Genomic DNA, 20,653 nt, shown 5'->3' with positions numbered 1-20,653 from the left:
GTCAAACAGATAGCGGAAGTGTTTATGAATGTATGACTTTGTAACTGTAAAGAGGGCCTTTTTTCTCTCAAGTGCAAGCAGAAGCCTAAGTTTGGGAACACAGTCTTGTGTGAACTACGTTTATGCATGAGATAGGTCCGGCTCTATGAACAATTCCACCACAGTATGTTTAATTCAGTTTGTAGACAACTACTGAAGCTGCTGAGCTCACCCAGTTGTGCTCAAACACATCTCTCTTGCTCTTTAGGAAGGTAGAAAGGTTTCCAAAGCGACAGTACTCGACAATGACCATCAGCGGTCCTGCACACACACACACACACACACAGACACATTTTTTGAACTATGGCAACTGTATCCCAGACCATAAACACACACTAGAACACTAATATTAAATATGCATGTAAAAAAAAAAAAACTTGTGCATATGTCGAAGGCATATTTAGAGCACACATGTATAGAACGTGCACACACCTCCGGGCTTGGTGCAGGCTCCCAGGAGGTTGACAACATTCAGGTGGTGTCCAATGTGGTTGAGGATCTTCAGCTCAGTCATCAGAGCTTTGTGTTCGCTGGCTGTTGCTCCCTCTGGTGGACAAAAGGCAGAAATCAAAAGCAAGTGGCACAAATGTTTTTACATTTGGTTGGATATTTCTATCAGAAAATCAGAGACCTGATCTTTCACCTTTGAGCATCTTAACAGCTACAGTCCTGCAGCTGGTGATGTTGTCTATGCCAAAGGCCGATGCCTGCATCACTTTACCAAAGGCTCCACGGCCGAGAGGTTTACCTGTAAGAAAGAAACGGCAGGTGATCGTAAAGGGACGTGTGGTTTGTGTCAAACTGAGTAATCTGGGAACTTTATTAATTACTATTATCATCCATCCTGAATGTGAGATGCTGATAAGAGAAGATCCCATCAGCAGCCTATCTAAAAGAATCCCACCCTGATGATAGTGAGAGCTGATTACTTCCAGTAAACACAGTTTACACACCCCTGCTGCTGTTGATTAACTCACCACAGACAACACAAAGTCTGATTAACGGAACGAGAGTCACTCCCAAATATAATCTGATAAGACCTATGAGAAAGTCTTCATATCTGTGTGATCTTAAACACCTCCCCTCTCTTCTATTGCTAGCGTTACGTTCCCAAAAATCAATCTCATGAAATTCTGCATTTTATTCATAAAGAGAAGAAATATACCTAATTTGAGCCTCTCCCGGGGGAACTCCCATTGGTTGGGATCATACTGCAGTCTTTCACACTGCTCCTCTATCAGTCCCTCTCCTGTGTCCACAATGATCGACAGGTACTCTGGTTTGGTGTTTGAGGTGTTGGACTTCAGAGAAAGAAGATCATGTTAATTTAAGGAGTTAAATTGATTAAAAATAAAATCCTAAAGACAATCAGTATGCAAACCTGTATGCCATATAACGGTTTGTGTTCATTCTTTAACTTCTTGACCCAAGTTCTTAGTATCTATCATATCTATCTATTAAAATAATGTTAATATGTGTTTACCTTATGTGAAACAGAATATATACGGCATGTGATGAAAAAAAATCTTATTTTATATATAACTTTAACTTCAAAACTAATTCAAAGTAGTTTTTATAGTGTAACATGAACCTAATTAGCAAGAAATAAGAAAACTTGTAGTTGTCCGTTGATTGCAATTTGTACTGAAACACACAAAACCACTAGTTCTTTTAAGGTGGCATGTGAACACAGTGTGAAACTGACTGGAAACGAACTTGACAACCACACACGTTTACCAACAACAGTGTGATAACATAAGAATGACTCAATTTGACAGGGGAGAAGGAGACCAGAAGTGAGAAGTCGGTTATAAATCGGAAACTTGTACCTTTGACATGACTAAGAAGGGACAGCTCAGGAAAAAAGAAATATGAGGTTATTTACAAACATACAAGAAATTTTGTATTTATATATACATATGTTTGTTTTACTGCAGCAAGAAGCAATATTTTCTTTTTGACCCTCACCTGTTTTAGTCTCCGTATGAACAGTGTGACCAAAAGCCAGAAGAGAGTGGCCACCACGCAGGTGCAGGTAAGAGTGGGAATTTCCAGAAATGACATTTCTGAAGCCCCTGATCAAAAAAACACAAATACACAACAATGAGCACACAAACTAAAGCTTTATCAGCTTCCAACGTAATTTGATTTGAATTAGTTGCACACAAACTGTTGTGGAATAAGCTGCACAGGAGTTTGAATGTTTACTTGGTTTTAATTTTTGATCATCAATTAATTAATTAGAGTTTCAAATAAAGTTTTGAAATGAACTGAAGTGAAACAGTGATAATAAGAGAAAAAAAAATCATCGAGAAATCCAGATACTTCACAAAAACTACATTATCATCATTTGACTTAGGTGCATGATGTGTTCATTTTTCTCCATGCTTCCAAATGGGGGCACTCTATTTTCGCTGTGATCCCTAAACCCAGCCATCCACCCTCCTCATTAAATCCCCAATTTATTTATTTTTCTTTATTTAATGGTAAGACAGAAATGCCCAGCTCACTGCAGTGCACAGCCTCTCTGAGATGCAGGCCGAGCCCTTCCGGAGGAAATAAAAACAGGAGACAGTTTCCTTCCTGACACATTCAACTGAACACAACAACACACACACACACACAAACAGTACCAGCGCAAGAAGTGTGCCCACTGGGGAACAAACTCGGGGTATCATAGGGGTCCCACTACAGTCTACCACCACCGGATGTACCAGTGTGTGTGTGGGTGTGTGAATAAGAAAAACTGAACAAAGGGCTGAGGGGGAGTTTACACCACATCTAACTATATAAATGCTATGTCCATAAAAAACGATGATATACTGCAGCATATAACTTATGGGTGAGCTCCATCCTCAGGTTTGAGGTCAACAGCCAACTGACGACAGAGATGCTGGTTGACAGGGACTTACTGTTGACCCATATATAGGCAGAGCTCTCTGCAGATCCCCTGTCATTGGTGGCCTGGCATGTATACAGACCCTGGTCCTCCATTGTGATGCGGTCAATATGAAGGGTCCCATCTTCTGGCGATATGACAATACCTGTAGTTGGTGGCAAAAATGCTCAGACGTCATATTACAGCTATAATTTATTTGCTTGAGTTTTTAAAATCATTTTTACCTGATCCTGGTGACAGAGCATGTTCATCTTTGTACCATGTGATGGTCGGGGGTGGGACGCCTTCAGAGTGGCAGCTAAGAGTCACTGAGCTGCTAATGTTGACAGTGTAATCTGTCAAATTATTGAGCAGCACGGGAGGAACAAGAACTGAAGGGAAACACAAAGATCACAATATATATTATATAGAATATATATATATATATATATTTAGTGTCTAGTAGATGAGAAAAAAAAAACTTTATTTATGCAATTTACTAAAGTAGCCTACTCTGAGGTGGTTTACTTGATGATTTCTTTCATGCTAGTTTTTTAAAATTTCCACTTCATTACATTTTAGAGGTAAATAAAAATAAATTTTTACTCCTACTACACAGTTTTAATTTATTAAAAACCATTACAATGTCATCATTTGATTCACTGTTAATATAAAATAATTACATTATAATGTCTTGAAATGTTTCAACTTAAACTCTTGCACACTTGTCTCAGTACGTTTCTAGTTATTAATAGACTAAAACTGATGATTATGCACTGGTAGCGTCACATTTCTGTAGAAAAATGACCTTGGCTTCAATCTGTGAGTCAGCTAATGCTTATTTTCTCTTGGGGTATTTACTCACCCTGAAAAACCTCACAATGCAAACCCGTTTCTAAAATGCAACAACAATGTAGTATTTCATCATGCGTCTTTCGGTTAGTGGCTGATGACTGCACACAATGAGTTTCAGTTTTTTGTTAAATTTCCTTCTCATGCACTATAATTACAATACAATTCTCTATTATCTATAATTAGATGAGATTACTTCTTGCTCCCTCATCTCTCTAGCCCCATATTTTCCTTTTTTCTACAGTATTTCTCTTTTTCTGTGGTTTTAATTCCTCCACTTGTCTCTTTTTGGTCACCCTATTTCGCCAGTAATTCCCTTGTTGGGGTCCCAAGGGAGGAAGTTGACACGTTGAGCCCTGATTGCATAAAGAACTGCAGTAAAGGACATGAAGAAATGCCACTTAACCAAGGCGACTGATTGTTGTTTCCCCTATCTTCCTCCTGGACAACAATTGATGATTGTCTCCAGGGGCTGCAGGCTGACAATGTCTGATTGGCTGATTGTTCTTCTGGCCCTGTGTGAGGGCCTGTAAATGTGGCATTGTGGGAAATGCCATTGTGTGTTCTTCCCACGTGAAAGAGGTGTTGAGCTGGAGTGCATGAGCAAAGACGGGGTGGGGCCCCAGGAAGCCGAGGGGACCCAATTCTCAAGCAGCGGGACCTCTGTGAGAAAGTGTGGGTGTTTTTTTTTTGTATGTATGTGCAATATACATGCATGTAAAAACATAAAGAAGCAAAAAAAGTTATTAATTACTAGAAATATATAAAATGTTTTGAATGAATGTGTGTGCATGCATGTGTGCACAGCTACACACTCAAGGTGTACGCAGAAAATCACCAGGGTTCATCCAAAAATTAAGATTTCTCTTTCAGCTCCTCAAAACGTTTTCAGTTCTCATACGTCAGGAAAGACCGAAGTAGAAATTTCTGAGCAAATGAGAACCTAAATGCTAAATGTTGAATTTTAAATAGAAAAGAGTAATTTATTTTTATTTTTATGTATGTACGTTCAATATAAATACATTTTCATGGACATAACGTTCTAAAAAAGATCAAGAAAGATGCTTATGTTTTGTGCGGAGAAGCCATACCTGCTTGATCTATTGCAGATTATAACAGTCTTGTAAGAAGGTCACATTTATTTTGAAGTGAGGTCCCTTGGGACTGTTGATGTTGAGCTCAAAGATGAAGAGTAAATCATAAGTTTGGGAATACTAACTTGTGACCTTGACCTCTGTGTCCAGGTGTGCTTCCTGTCTGGTGACGACATGGCGGCCGGAGCATCGGTAGACTCCAGAGTCTCTGGCTGTCAGGTTGCTTAGCAACAGGACCAGAGAGTTGGAGAACTCCCCTGATGTGAGCTGCTGGACACTCAGGGCGGGGCTTCGGGATTGGGCGTCCTCTGTGTGGTTCACTCGCTGCCAGGACAACTTTGTGTACAAGTACTTATTCGCTACACAGGTGAGATGAAGGTCCCCGCCCTCTCTGGGTTCCTCCTGCTGGTTTATGCTGAAGCCTCCTGGGACGTCTGAGGGAAACCCACATGAGATGAAGATTGATGGATTGATAGCAAAGTTAGTCAACAGGGACATGAACAAAACCTTCTCAATAAAGTCCTGTTTTAGAAATAAGTCCTCTCAGTTTCTCAACATGTGAGTCAGGATCCTGCCTAGTGCTTAAAACAGACAAGAGCTGAGTCCACCAAACCTCCATTTCAGTAACCTTTGATGACAATGTTGAATGGCCATTGTGGGTCAAAGCAGCTTGTGGAATATAGTGAAAAGGCTTTTTATTTACTTTAGCCATTTGAAACTTCCCATGGAAATGACTCGAGAGTTTCCTGATGGCAGATAGTGTTTATCTTTCCTGAACACCCCAAGGCCTCCTGAAATAAAGCGGACCTGCCAGTCCAAGGAAGTGCACTGCATGGGGAAGTGAAACGATAAGAGCCCCAGATTCCTGTTTCGCTCTTGCTCACACAGTAACAACTGCACACTCATGCACACAAATCCAGAAAAACTTTAACCTGCACGCCCACATGAAACACACAGGATTGCAAGATAGATTATATGCACAGTTTACTGTTTTTGTCTTCTTGGTGTTTCACATAATGGTTGATTTATTTAATATGTGTGGTATGTCCAGATCTATTACTCTGGAGCATCACACACTTTCCTCAACAGTGCATTTACTTGGCTGCAGCATATCTCTCTGCTGTTCAGTCTCTGGCATTGCGCCTCCTGTCTCCCTAAGAGGGAAATGACTTCAAAATACAATAAACATTCAAGGTATTCTCTTTGCTTTTGTTGACATCAGTGTTTTCTTATGGCAACAGACATTAAGTTCAGTCACATTTTCATTGAGAAAAAAGAAAGAAATATAAGGCAAATCACAAGATGCACAATGACTTGGGATGTGAAAGTAACCAGTGTCATACAATATCTGCAAAACCAGTTTCCTCTATGTCAGAGCTGAATGGTCAGGAAAAATCTGTTATACATGTCATTCACAGAAAAAATCATGGGTTTGAAAAAAAAAATCATAAACTACATAACATAAAATTCAAAACTTTAAAACAGATTATCCTAATCAACTATTATGATATTTTTACTACTCACTAGGGGTAAATAAACATAAGGAAAACATAGGAAAAATTAAAGGGAGGAAGGAAGGGTGGAAAGGTGATATATAATAGATTTCTTTCTTTTTTTTTTTTTTTTACTGTAACTTGTTTGAAAAAAACCCCCTGAAGTGTACAAAAAAAAAAAAAAAAAAAAAAAAAAAAAAAATAGATGAATGAGTTGTAAATCTGAGGAGATGATTCATCTTATCTGGAATCACCTGTGATGTAGAAGTGGATGTCTAGCTGGTCAGCACCTGCAGAGTTGGAGGCAATGCAGCGATACACTCCAGACACAAAGGCTTCGGCCACAGTCAGGACTCCCACAGTCTATGGAAAACACAAACATCCGCATGAACATCCCAGCACTTAGCACACTATGAAACCCACACATCCAAAACGCCCAGGCTCGTTACCTCTGGCACTGATGGCAGGAATCATGTTTTCCATTATCCCCCTTGAGCACACAATAGGGGTCTCTGACCCAAATCTCCTGCCCACTTCCAACCCAGTGGGCAGCTAAACATGCAATCTGCCGATAATATTAATATAGCTGTGTATTCGTGAGTTTGTGTGTGGGAAAGGTTAGCGTATGGAGAGTGAGGGCAGAAAGGGAAATTATAATAATAATAAAAAAATTTTATTTATAGAGCACCTTTTGAAAACATGGTTTACGAAGTGCTTTATAATGAATACAAATAAAACCGTGCAGTGGGTACATATTAAACAATGACAATAGCAAACAACACAGTAAAACTATAAAACACATTTCAAAGGCAAATAGAAACAAATTGTTATAAAAGAGCAAAAGAAGGACAGTAGGTAAAAATGTGTTTAAAGGTGAGACTCATTCATCCAGCCTGATTTCTTTAGTGATTACTAATGAATCTACTCTAGCTAAATAAAACCTCCCCTGTTGTTATAAACATAACCCAGCATGTGTTCACATGAATTTTTGCACAATATTATTAAAATAATCTTCTAATAATATCAATTTACGTGAGAAACTAGTTTGTACCTTTGAGTTAATCCATCAAAAGCTGTTGTGGTAACTGCAAAACCCGCTACTGACCAATCAGAGCTCCCCAGTCAGTCACAGTGTGTATTTTAGTGTGTCACCTACCTTTTCCTTCCCGTGAAGAACTTCCTGTCTGTGAGTAACACTCAGGATGTGGTTGTGTGTGGATGTGGCGGAGAGTCGCTCTGTTACAGGGCTCCATAGCGGGGAGGATGGTGGACACACACACCTTGAAGGAGGAGGAGGAGAAGGACAGGGACTCAGCTGTGTCAACACAAGTCATTTTACACTGATTCCAGGTGTGTGTGTGTGCTTTTCTCAGCTGTACACGGCAGGAGGAAGACCCCGAACACCATGGAAATGCCTTGATCATCACTGCTTGATGTTATCTTCACTTTCATTCACGTATCACAAAATCATCAAACTATTTTTATCACTAGCATCACGTCCTCTGTCCCTGTGCTTGCAGGTGTATGCAGTGGATCTTTGGAGTACTATATAATGCTGGATTGTTCATCTATGGAGGATGCAGAGGTGGTATTGTCATTCTGTGCATCAACTTCCTTCCATTCTGAGCACATTATCCCACATTTACTACACTACAGTTCCTGTCCCTGTCAATGTCTCTCTCAAGTCTCAAGATTACACACTACTGGAGCTGTATGTATGCACAGCTCCTCTTTAACCAGTTAAAGGATTGAGGAGCACAGTGTACTAGGGAATATGAAAATGCATATTACACTTCATTTACTAATTAATGAATAATTACTAGGTAGTGCTCAAATTTAATAGAGCAGTTCTAAAATACAACTAATCTACTATGGCCTCAGGAAAGATAAATGCAATGTAAATGTTCTTATAAACTAATTCATTAAATTAATACTGTGTCAAATTAAAATATCTGAAAGTTATCTATCAGGGATGTATAACAAAAAAATCTTTTATTTCAATTTGGATATTTTGATAAGTATATGTACAGTTAGAGAAAAGCTAAGGGAAACTTAACTTACAATACAGAGCAACCGATTCTCCATTTGTGCACTACTTATTGTTGTGAAAGGTAAAGCTTTAATGTTTGAAACCGACTTTTAATTTTGTGAAACTTTTATTGTATTTGTGAAAACACTAAAATGATTTGACAGCTCTTTTTAAACCTACAACCAATCAGACCTGGTCTAGATCAAAAATCATCATACTCTGTTAGTTTAGGTCTGATAAAGTAGGGGGCCACAAAAACAGCCCAAAAAACATACAGAACACATGCCAAAAACACAGTATGTGATTGGCTGTATTACAAAAACAAGCTGCAGATGTTTGTGAACACACATCCGTTTAAACTCCAGTATCCATAAGCACAAGACCAACCCATACCCCCATGGAAACACTCCCCTACTGCTGAGGTAATACTATAAAGCCATAGAGCAAACGTCTTCCACCTACATCCATACATAGGTCAGGCCCTCAGACCCTGGACTATCATCGGATAATTCTGAATAGGCCATGTTGTTTGGGACAGTGTGTCAAGAGCTCCTTTGAGTGGCTTGACAGTTGCTGTAGGCATGGAAAACAAGAAGCACTAGTACATCCTGGACCTATCAAAACCACTGGAGGACACGCCTCCTGAACATAGTCCAGAAACTAGGGGATCAAATGACCTGGTGGAAGAGTCCATGGTAGCATCCCGGGCCATGGGTGATGTGCAAACAGTCCAGAATCGCTTCCAGAGGGAGATTATGTCATGAGCTCATGGAGAACCACAGTACACAAGTAGAGTCGCCACACAGATCTAACTGAGTCCTTCTGAACCTGCTCCAAATCTGTTCAACCAGGTCAAGATGGCCAGACCAGTCTCCCCATCTCAACATGACACTGGCCACTGTGTTCAACTCTCTGTGGATACACACCACGTTGATAGAGCTAGGGGAGTGTGTACCAAGCATAGAAGCCACCTGACTATCCTGATGTCCCAGACTGAGCACAGTCCTTCATGCTGATGTATTTACGCTGCTGTTGTCCTGTTGTCTGACTCCATCTCTTGTGATGGAAACTGAGGGGAACCACCGCATGACCTGCTGACATCATGCCCAACAACCACCATCACATGACACAGGAGTGATGATCTACTTTCTCCTGAAAGAGCAGAGTTCTCACTTTGACTGAATCCATTTCCACCCTAAGGTAAACAATGAATTGAGAGGGACAGGGAGAGCTTTTCGTCTAATTTATCGTGAAGCTCAGGGTACACATGTGTCTCCTTAGTCCACTGTGTGGCCGTTTCCCTGGATTGAACACAAGAACAGCAGGTTGTCCAAGAAGAAAAACTCTTTCATACCCTTTCTCCAGGGGTGCATCCACACAAATGAGTAGCAAGCCATAGTATTGGATCTGAGGGTGCCCGAGCCCCACAGGGTCCCAGACGATCGGCCTGAAAGATGCGGGCAATGTATGTGAAACAGTTACAGCTGACTCAGCAGACACAAGGACAGACTGCCTGTTAAAGGCCCTTGAGTCAAATGTTATGTTTAATTTCAAAACGCATTGACAAAAGTATACACCCCACCTCCCACCTTGCTGGGTTGGCCCAGGAACAGACAATCCAATCCAAAGCATTGCTGCCTGTAGTTAGGGTCCCAGCAGTTCTGCCAGCAAGTGAAGTTTAATCTTCTCTGTTCCTCCAACACGACTGGATCTCATTGATCACCAGTCTGAACAGGCCTTGGGACTCTATTTTAATGGCCTCAGGGGTGGAGAAGAGTTTCAGTCATATGTTCCAATGAATCATCATCTGCTAAACTTTGATCCACACCAATATCGCAACCTAACTGATCTTTGCCAGAAGGTCAAAGGGTAGGTAGTATCTTGCTGCAGAATCAACTTGGACGACATGTTGGCCAGCATGATGCTATTTGTCACAGCTGAGATCTGAGAAGCACCTTAGCAGCATTTTGTCCAAAGCAGTGCACCCAGGCTGTGCTCCAGGAACAAGAGGAGGAAAAATGGATAATGGATTTTATGATATCACCAGAATCTATATTCCACTGGAAGTGGGAACCACAGGTGGCTGTAGACACAGGTCTCTTCAGTACTGCCCAAGTACAACTTAGAGAGTGAAGCTTGTGCAAAATAGTGGTGGGTTTCAAATGGCCTACAAGCTTTAATTTTGGAAAATGCCCATCACAATAAATGTGACTTTAAAATATTTTGATTTGTTCAATCAAACAGTCCAAAACCCCAAAATATTATAACAGTACATGTCATAAACTCAATGGTTGGCCTTGTCATCAGTCATTTAATACTAATCTATTAAGCAACTTTTTATTATTTATTATTCATTATTTGTATTAAACAACTATCTAGCTAAGTTAAAACACAGGTTGCCTATTTTAGAAAAAGAAACTTAGTTGTTCTTACCTTATGGAAAAAAACACTTTCCCTTTAATAGAATAGTTAGACATTTTGAGAAATAACCTGTATGTTTCTTGCCAACCGTTAGATGATAAAATTGGTACCACTCTGGTAAAAATATGCAACATTAGCTCCAGCATCTGAGACCTGGCAGTCACAGATTGGATTAAGATTTCAGAAAGGTTTCAACAAGTTAGCTGCTGCATCTGACTAAGAAATGGTTGAGCATGTAACTAAAGTAAGAACAAAAAGGCTTATTTTCAATCTTTCATACTGAAAGACCCGTCAATCTATGAGCTTCATAGGTGCTGGTGCAACATTTCCCTCTGAAATGAAGTTGAATAGAAGTTTAAAGTACCATAAAATTTAAATATTGAAAATAAAGTACGTGTCTCTCCATATAACTGATTTATGAGCAGAATAATGGAAACATCTCGTGATCAAAAGAATAAATGTTCATTATTTAGGCCTCAGCCATTTGTGAACGTGTGGTCACTTTGCGATCTTCTGCCTGTTTATGGACATGTCACTGTTTCTGTCTCTGTATCCTTGCCGTCACCCTTCTGGTCTAGGTTCCTCCTTGTTTCCTCTCTGCCCCTTGATTGCTCTTCCTCTGGGCATCTACCCAGATGCGACCCACCCTGTGCATGACACTTTGAGCTGGATACACTCACACATACACTCACACACACATGCTGCTCAAATGCATACACAGGCACACTGTCACACGGGCACAGATTTACACTACCTAACTCCAGAACCTTTCCAGGAAAAGCTTTTTCTATCAGAGTAACACTCACAATCACACACATGATTAGTAAGATAGATATGTGGACAAAAATGTGGTTAGAAACAGAAAATGAACACAATCACACACATGCAGTCACACAACCTCATTCACACAGTGTGTGCCTGCCAACAGGGTGAGTAGCTGACTGGAAATATGAATGAACTGGTCCAACTCGTGTATAAAGGGTCATCTCCTCTCTTTTCTTCCTGTCCTGCTTTGCTGCCTAAAATACACTTGTACAGTGTCCCTGTGTGTTCCTGTCTCAACCCCAAAATAACCACACAGCCATATAAACTAGTACACAAATATAAGTAAAGTTTAATTGAAAAACACGCACAACTGATATAACACTTCAATACACCTTAACAGATTCATAACAAGTTGGCAAATATTGTCATTCATCATATGTAAGTTAGTTGTATAAAATTATTAAATATTAGATTCATATATTACTCAAAACATCTGTATACAAGGAATGAATCACATTGGGAGACACCCATGACACCCGTAGAATCGGACACACACACACACACACACACACACACACACACATTCACACAAACAGACACACAGAAACAGACACACAGACAGTCAAACACACACACATATAAACATGCACACACACAGATTCAAGCATGCACATTCTCACACTTACTTTGCACACATACACACACACAGAATGGACTTTGCTAAAACACTCATTCTCTTACAGTGGCTTGTAGTATCACACATACATTTAAATTTCAATTAGCTTTCAATATAAAGACAACAGGGCTGTTATACTGACATTATTTGACAAACAAAGTGAAGACATTTTGACATGGATGATACAATGACATAATATGACAGAGGGAATCCTCTGGTCTGTCGAGACTTCCTACATGGTAGGCGTCTGCTGACCTTGAGTCTTTTAACAGAGAACTGTAGGCATGCCATAGTCAACAACACAAAGCTTTTCCTCTGTCTTGTTTTGCCCGTCCATGGTGAGCACTTTTGACCCTCTATCGGTGGCTAAAAATCGCAACAGAAACTCACAGCTTTTGGAGATGTCAGAATCAGATCAGAGCTTGGGACAGGCACGGTTCATGCACCCATTATAGTACCACTCTAGGACACAAAAACAAGCAAAGCAGCTCCTGGAATGTGGCTGGTGGATGGATGGAATTGCACTTCTTTTGGCTCAAAACGTCTGTGAAATGTAATAAGCATAAACAACTACAGGATGGCTGGGTGCAGGAAGAGGACTGAAACTGGGAAAATGAAGGAAATAAATAAATAATCAGTAAAGAAGGTGTCCTTGTATCCTTAATGTTGTGGCTTATTTTCCGCCTGTTTCCCGTGCCTCCTGGTCTTCACTGCTCAGCAGTGTTCCAAGTCCCTTTCCACACCTGTTTAGTAAGTACATCGTCGTCACTTAGGATCACTGCTAATGTCACTGAGGGTTCTGGCTGCTGTGCAGAAGCACTGATGAGTATGTGGAGATGGTTGAAGTGGAGGGGGTGGGCTCCAGGGTGGAAGGCGATGGGGAGTTGTTCTGTAAAGGTGGAGGATGATGGGTTGGGGTGGAGGGCAGAGCTGGTGAGGGAAGGGGCTGGAGAGGTATGTGTGGGGGAAGGGTGTGGGGGGCTCTCAAGAATAGATCAAGCTCTTGAGGAAGCGGACTGTGCCACGTTTGAAGACGAAGGGACAATCACGCTGCTGGGAAGCGTCTCGCGTCGGAGAGGAAGCCAAACAACGAGAGGAAAAGCGCTCTGATTTTTGCACAGGAAGCCCAGTGCGCCTCCTGCCCAGGCCAGATAAGAGCGCTGTGGTTCCCAGGGCCAGACCCAGGAGTGGACCCAGGACCCAGGCGTGAAGCCCCCATCAGCCTGGCCCAACCTGGTCCACTGTTCCTGGGTCTCCTCCAGCACGGCGTCAGACTCGTTGCGCAGCCGGGCTGCAAAGAACAAGGGCCTAGTGAGGATCCAGCCAAAAACTGGTCTAATGAAACACAGTACAGACACGGAAGCAGAACCAGAACAGAGCTTTACAAAGGACCATAAGTGCTGCAAGCTAAAGTAAATGTTACCAGGGACCAGAAGTAATCTGCTATAAAATGCATATGCAAATATTCTTTTAACTATGAAAGGCTAGATGCAATAAACTGTTCTCAGCCTGCAGGAAACTGTGCTGTGTTAAAATGTTTGTTACTTTTTTGGAAATAACCGGCTGTTGTTTGTAGTAGAGCTTTTAAAATTACTTATGAACTGAAATGAAATTAAAATTGACTGAAATGTCTCTTACAGCCCAATCAGGAAAAAATGTATATCTAAATTTATAGTAATTACTGAAGTTACTGTGTGAATGAATTGGGTGGTTTTCAGTATCTTTTCCAGATTGCATGAGACTATTTTCCTGACGAAACAAGATCAAATCTGCTCTCATTCATATTGTACATATACACTAGAATACAGTAATGAGAGCTAAAATTGAAACAATAGTGAATAGTGATCAAATCTAAATGTACAGCAGATGTTCTAGGTGTCCAGTTCAAGTGCCATCTGGTCAACATGTTCATCTACATTATGTAGATTACATTTGGCAGAGACATGAATGAAATCACACAGGAGGCACCTCAGCACGGCGCCATGTGAGAGTGCCAGGGTCAGGGGTCAAGTACACTGTTGATGTCAGTGTGTCTCAGAGGGGGAGCAGAATATTCTGTGGTGCTCTCAGGTAACACTTAACCTTTCTGACTTGGTCATAAGCAACACAATAAGTGTCTGGCCTCCAAGAACAACTCAGTCAATGCTTCTGCCAAGTGTCCGCTTGAGCACTCATGTGTGTTTGTATGTGTGTGATTTGATTAAATGGCTATCCCTCTGCATCACTGGGTTGGGCCATTTCTCATGAGAACTTTATATATAGTGTGTGTGTCAGATATAAGAAAAAGCATCACAGGATGCAGTGTGCAATCACAATAATAAACATGCCTCTCACCCTGCGTCCTGGACAGGAAATTCATTAAATCATAGCTTTTGATTTGGAAACCAACAAATCGTGACTGAGAGCACGGAACTGGGCTCCATTGAAGTGTGTTTTTTCTCTGTCCTTTCAAGTCTGAGATACACTGTGTACTGTGTCTGTGAATGTACACACACACACACACACATACACACATACACTATATTTGAATGCACTTAGACATATAGGGACATAAAGACACATGGACTCTAAGACAACAAGCATAATGGGGAAAGAGTTGCACAAGCAAACACACAAACAGACATGATGAAACACATATACACACACACACACAAGTGGGTGCACACACATTTTCACACATTCTCGCACATGAAAGGCCCCCAAAGGCATCTGTTCTGGTTACAAGAAGGAAACACTGTCTGAACACATGCTGAAATAGACAAAACATGTCTCGTTTTTCAAAAATCACACACATTCACACACACACACACACACACACACACACACACACACACACACACACACACACACACATTCTCACGCACACACACACACACACACACACACACATACACAAAACATAAAACAAACAAGACATCTTTAAGGTGTCTGTAATATTCTAGCATTTATATTATTATTAGAGCAGCCAAAGTATGTTTAAAATACAAAGTCTAAACAAATACCAACAAATAACCCAATAAAAGTTTTTCCTTCACTCAGCACATCTTTGTTGTTTTTGCAGGTTACAGTTGAATTTGTCTCAGTGTACTGAGTTATGACATTTACTATTCATTACTATCGTATTTGCCATAGAGGCAAATCTGCACACTATATTGCAGCCTCTGCATCTTTTGGTCTACTTACAGGTCTTTGGGTGGGCAAGGATGCCAGAGCCATTGGATGTGTGGAGGTGGGACTCCGTGGGATGTGCAGTGCAGAGTTTGTCTGCTCCCTCGTGGCACAGAGCCCGGGTCCTGCAGCGACACCACTTTCTCTCCTATTTGTGGACTCACTGTCAAACAGAAAGCCCGCACCAACACACAGAAAGATACAAGAACAAAGATTAATGACCAAAGGGGAAGGACTGTCAGAGTTTAGTATTGGGTGAAAAATGGAGTCCTGGTCACTGACCTTTGACCACAAGTGTGAGTGTGAGATTTTGGTAGAGTCCATGTTCCTTGATTCGTACAAGGACGGTGTACTTCCCAGCATCCTCCTCTGCAACATCTCGGATCACCAGGGAATGCCCATCCATGTGGTATCGGGAGCACTGCTCTGCTGCCACCATGCCGTCTTTCAACCTGCCAGAAATAAGACTTCTGAGCAAAGTTTTAAGGAAAAAAATCACTTTAAATTACAAAATCAGAGAATTAATAATGTTGATAACAAAATATGATGAGCAATGGCTTGTTTCTAAAACAAACATAATTTTAGGGCTTCTCCCAGGAAAGGGTGCTAAGAAAGTATGCCAGAGTCTGACTCTAAGCTTAAACAAGATCTGCTTTCAGAGACACAGGCATTTCTTACCAGATGACTTCTGGGGCGGGAAAGGCTTTTAGTTTGAGAGAGATTCGGTAAGATTTCTGTCCCGCCTGTGCCTCCATCACAGATCCGTGTCTGGGCTTCAGACGGAGAAATGGCCGGTCTAAAATTGAAAAAAACAAACAAAAAAAAAAAAAACATTCTTTCATTAGTGCAAGATTACAAAAGAGAATGGAAAAGCTTGATCATTTTTTTGTCATTAATTCATGACCAGTGATTCAGAGTCAGAGAACATAAGATGTAATGACAAAATATAAAGAAAATCTCAAAATGAAACTTGGCTTAGTCATGGAAATACAAATGATTGACCTTTTTCTATTTCTGCGGTCAAATGATCCGCATCAGGGAGTTTTAGAGGAAGAGACTCACCATAGACAGTAACAGTGACTTTCTGTTGTTTGGTCTTTTCACCACTGGTGACACGACATGTGTAGAGGCCTCGGTCTAAACGCTGGAGCTTGGGGATAGTCAGAATACTGTAGAACAACATGTGCGTTCGGTGTTTCACAAGCCTCTTGGAAATGGAGCCACTGTTGTTACTCTTGAGGGTAAAAGGGAGAAGAGCCTGAGAATTAACACTAGACGTTCACCCATGTGTCCTTGAAATTTACTCTGTGAACAATGTGTGAGAACGACATCAAAAAACTGAAGTGAGCTAATTAAAGTCCGACCTTAACTCTCACCCTGAGTTCAAGCTTTGCTTAACTCAAATATACTTTTAGAGGAAAAACACTTTTAGAATCTTTTTCTTAAGTCTACTTCTACATTTCTATTACAATGAGGTTGGCTGTTGCTTAAAGGAACCTTTGCAGTATTTCTGATCACAACAAGAAAAGAGATATGTTGTAATATCCTGATGCCCTGTGCTTCTCTGATTCACACAAAGCCTCTATGGACTTTGATGTACTCTGACCTTTCCAGGGTAGTCCCATGTGATGTTCACTCTGGTGTTCAACTCCCCAGTGGCAGTGCAGTTCAGCGCCAGTCTCTCTCCTTTCAGGGCCTGCACAGGTCCACTGCTGTTCAGATACACGTCTATGATGTTACTCACTGGGGGGAAAAGACAGACGAGGTCAGAGAGGATCAGGGGTTTTTGCTGAGAAACCACTATGTGATTTATGTACCTGCTGCAAACTGACCTGGTCTGTGTACAAAGTATTTATGGGACTTGTGTGTGACACCATCAGTGACGGTCTGACAGAAGAAGAGGCCGATGTAATAGAAGGTGGGAGTTCGGATGGTGAAGCCCTGCTTGCTGTTCCAAATGATGTTCCTCTGGTCTGGCCTCAGGCTTTGGTTAGGGAACTGTGAGTGGAGAAGACAACACCCATAAAATGATTCACTATCGCCTACCACAAGAGAACTGAGTACTTCTGAAATCTCATGTACAAGCGGGCAGATTAGGAAATAGCAGAGTAAGAGCTATAAAAGTATCACAGTGACTAATTTTCAACTTTTATCCATAAAAGGTAAGAAATGTAGCCACATGCTGCTGAAACATAGGATGAAATTTACCTTAATTGTGTAATGTTATTTAGAAACAACAGACATATATATCATCTCAGAGGAATTATTATTGAACCTGCCACATTTATCTCACTGTTAAAAACAGTGCTTCAGGTGACTTAAATCCATTTCAGTGCAGTACAAATGTCAATTATATGTCCTCTACACTATAAGCATATATCATACATCTCCTGCCTCTAAAATCAATATGATATATGATATTTTCAGAGTTTATTATAAATAAACATGACCCATGTATGCTAAAATCTCAGTGTTATAGCAAGCTGAACATGATAGCATTGGTTAATCAGCAATAAATGCAAAGCGAACTGAATGACCATGGGAATGTCACTAATTTTTGGTATTAGGTCATAAATAAAAGTATTGTATAAATTGAAATGTTCACTATCTGGTGAGTTTTATTATTTCAAAACCAAAAACAGCTGCTATAGGAACAACCAAAGTGGTGGACCCCATGATTGCCACTGTGACGGCTAGACTCATGGCACCAGGAAGCCGTTTGGATAAAACATTAGCATGTTCGACTTTCAGCTTATGGAAGAAAAACGATGGCACTAATCCTATTGTAAATAATTTGATCTCATTTTAAGATTCCTCATAGCTAATTGGTTTTAAGAAATCTTATTAGGACAAAAGGGTTTAGTGCACTAGCAGGCAAACTGTAATGACATTATGTTAATAGTAGGATCCAGTGTTTTTGGAGATTAATAGTACTAGAGAGTAAACATCATATGTCTGCCAGTACTTCTTCTAGTTTGACTGCTTTCTATATTTGGCAGTTCTGCTTCTTGTGTGTCCTCAAAGTTTATGCTGTGCACCTGTAAGTGTCAAGACATGCACATGTTAGGCATCCAGAGCTTTTGGTTTCTTTTTTAATAAAAATTCCAAAGACTGGATCAAGTCCCCTGACCTGTGTAGCAAGTTTTCATCATAACACAAGTCAGCTGCATCTTTGAGATCTGTGAGCGTTTTCCTTCTTAAAATTGTTTTGCCTTTTTACATACAGTCAGAGGCTTAATAAAAACACACACAAGTGTATGAGCATGTAAGGACTGCCTGTTACGCTTTTATTTTTTCTCATGATTTTTGGATTTCCTCTTAAAAACTTAAACTGTGTTTTTTTTTAGTTTTAAGTTAAATTTTTAAGTCACTATCGAAGACAATCTCAAGACTGCGTTGTTTTGAATCGAGGTCAAGTGTCAAGTCTAAAACCCTGATTAAATCTTTATGGAGTCTCCCTTTTTACATTTTTTATCATAAGTAAGTTCATCTTTAGCGAGATATGCTAAAGATATAAAATATAAAATGGCTTGGAACAAATTGGAGATGTTGCTCTTTTATCTACCTATTTTTGTTTTTTCATACTCAGGTCTTTTGTTTCTGAACAAAATGTATCTGCAGGTTTTCTTTAGTGCAGGTTGGACCTCAGATCTTGTTGCATTCATTCCTGTTTCTTGTAAGTGATAGATGAATTTCAGATTTCTAGGAAGACGAGTCACAAGTGAAAATGAATATTCTCACAGTGTTGTTTTATAATCTGTCTTGTGTAACTGTAACCTTGTTGTGTTGTTTGGAAGCAAGGAAATGTTTACTAGTATTTATGTGACAAAGTGGAAGCCTCCCACCCACTCTCAAGGGAACAGGTAGACCCCCCCTTTCATCTCTCACATACACACACACCTACACACACACTTCCCCCCACTCCTGCACTCCAGTTTGAACTGGCTGATATCCCCCCTCTCACCTCTCCTCCTGTCCTCTTAGTCCTGTAAAGTAGATGCTTCCCACTCTTTCCTCCTCCTGACCTCACTGTTGCCCCATTTGGATGTCCTCTGTGTACCCCAGTCCTCTAACCGTACAAGTTGAACATGAAAGCAGTGGTGGAGGTAGGGAGACAGAGGGAGGAGTGAAGGAGTTGGGATATGAGAAACGTGACTCCAGTCCATCTCTTTGCATCCTGTTACTACAGGATATAGACGTTTGGACTAGAACCCCTGGTTGACCCTGTCATCCTGGACTTCAGGGACCTACTGGCCACTTTCACTGCTACAGCAGTGGAAAAGAGCCTCCTGGGTATTGTTCCCGCTGACAAGGGTCGTGTTAGAGAGCCAGGCAGAGTGTAAAATCCGTCCAGGAAAAAAACACTCCAGAGGCTGTGACAGTGAGTGGATTCCTGGTTTAGACCAGCTAGCACAGGGAGCAGGGAGAGGGAGATGAGGGAAGATAGCTATTTTTAGAATAATTACCTTAGCGGGTCTAGGCATTTGCAAGGAGATGCAAGCATGACAAAAGCACATGTGCATGCTGATGTCTAGCTGTGATAGTTATAGGATTCGATTGCTCGATTATCTAATGGATACACAACCTGGTTTGTCTGATTCATTTAGATTTTCCTGATCTCAATTCTTGAGAATTTCAGTTTTCTCTTTTGTTTACTTCTTGTGTTTTAGCCATCCTAAAAGTTGGGCTCTATGGAACAAAAATCGAGATCACTTAGCTATAGGTAGGTTGTATCATCAAATTAAGATGGGTTGAGTTACATAATGGAATATAGGACATTTCTCACTTTATTCTTTCTTTATGTTTTGTGCATCTGATAAAAAATTACATGGATAAATAAGCAAAAAAATTTTTTTACACATGTACTTATTATTCTTCAATTGGATTCTCTAGTCCAGAGTTTTCTGCATGTTTTATAACTACCCTATTGTAGATACACCACAATTAGTTTCCTGCTGTGACGCACAAACTGTCATATTAATGGTCAACTTTCCTGATTAGAGATAATGCAGTATACTTTGATGTGCTGGGACCACTTCTGCTTCCTCCACCAGGCGAAACAGCTGTTTAAAGCATCAGTTGGAGGAGCTGGCAGCCAAGATTTGTACTACAAGAGATGGAGGGTGAGACCTGGGATGTGGTGCTGGGTGGGTGCCAACAGGGCACTGCAGACCTCATGTCCTGTCTCCAGAGGTAAAAACAATGCCAACAGGACACCGTGGGCGCCACTTAATTATA

At 40.7% G+C, this 20,653-nt stretch overlaps 1 protein-coding gene across 3 annotated transcripts in view; it reads right to left on the bottom strand.

The window, feature by feature from the left end:
- The window catches only part of flt1 (fms related receptor tyrosine kinase 1), a 30,468-nt gene that overhangs the window by 3,783 nt on the left and 6,032 nt on the right, over positions 1-20,653 (bottom strand). For 2 of the 3 annotated variants that reach the window (XM_026292045.1, XM_026292046.1), the window contains exons 5-20: positions 17,248-17,413; positions 17,022-17,158; positions 16,478-16,649; positions 16,094-16,211; positions 15,698-15,867; positions 15,431-15,578; positions 7,513-7,636; positions 6,611-6,719; positions 4,989-5,297; positions 3,163-3,309; positions 2,952-3,083; positions 2,008-2,114; positions 1,205-1,340; positions 683-787; positions 472-585; positions 212-300 (exon numbers count right to left, since the gene is read on the bottom strand). In XM_026292045.1, the coding sequence (XP_026147830.1) occupies positions 212-300; positions 472-585; positions 683-787; positions 1,205-1,340; positions 2,008-2,114; positions 2,952-3,083; positions 3,163-3,309; positions 4,989-5,297; positions 6,611-6,719; positions 7,513-7,636; positions 15,431-15,578; positions 15,698-15,867; positions 16,094-16,211; positions 16,478-16,649; positions 17,022-17,158; positions 17,248-17,413 (2,283 nt within the window). Of the gene's footprint in view, positions 1-211; positions 301-471; positions 586-682; positions 788-1,204; positions 1,341-2,007; positions 2,115-2,951; positions 3,084-3,162; positions 3,310-4,988; positions 5,298-6,610; positions 6,720-7,512; positions 7,637-11,892; positions 13,539-15,430; positions 15,579-15,697; positions 15,868-16,093; positions 16,212-16,477; positions 16,650-17,021; positions 17,159-17,247; positions 17,414-20,653 lie in introns of those variants that run through there. The other variant, XM_026292047.1, reaches the window with a different exon arrangement.

Source organism: Mastacembelus armatus, chromosome 20 (assembly GCF_900324485.2).
Source record: "Mastacembelus armatus chromosome 20, fMasArm1.2, whole genome shotgun sequence".
In the NCBI taxonomy this organism is placed as follows: domain Eukaryota; kingdom Metazoa; phylum Chordata; class Actinopteri; order Synbranchiformes; family Mastacembelidae; genus Mastacembelus; species Mastacembelus armatus.
This window is presented reverse-complemented; position numbering and strand designations above follow the sequence as displayed.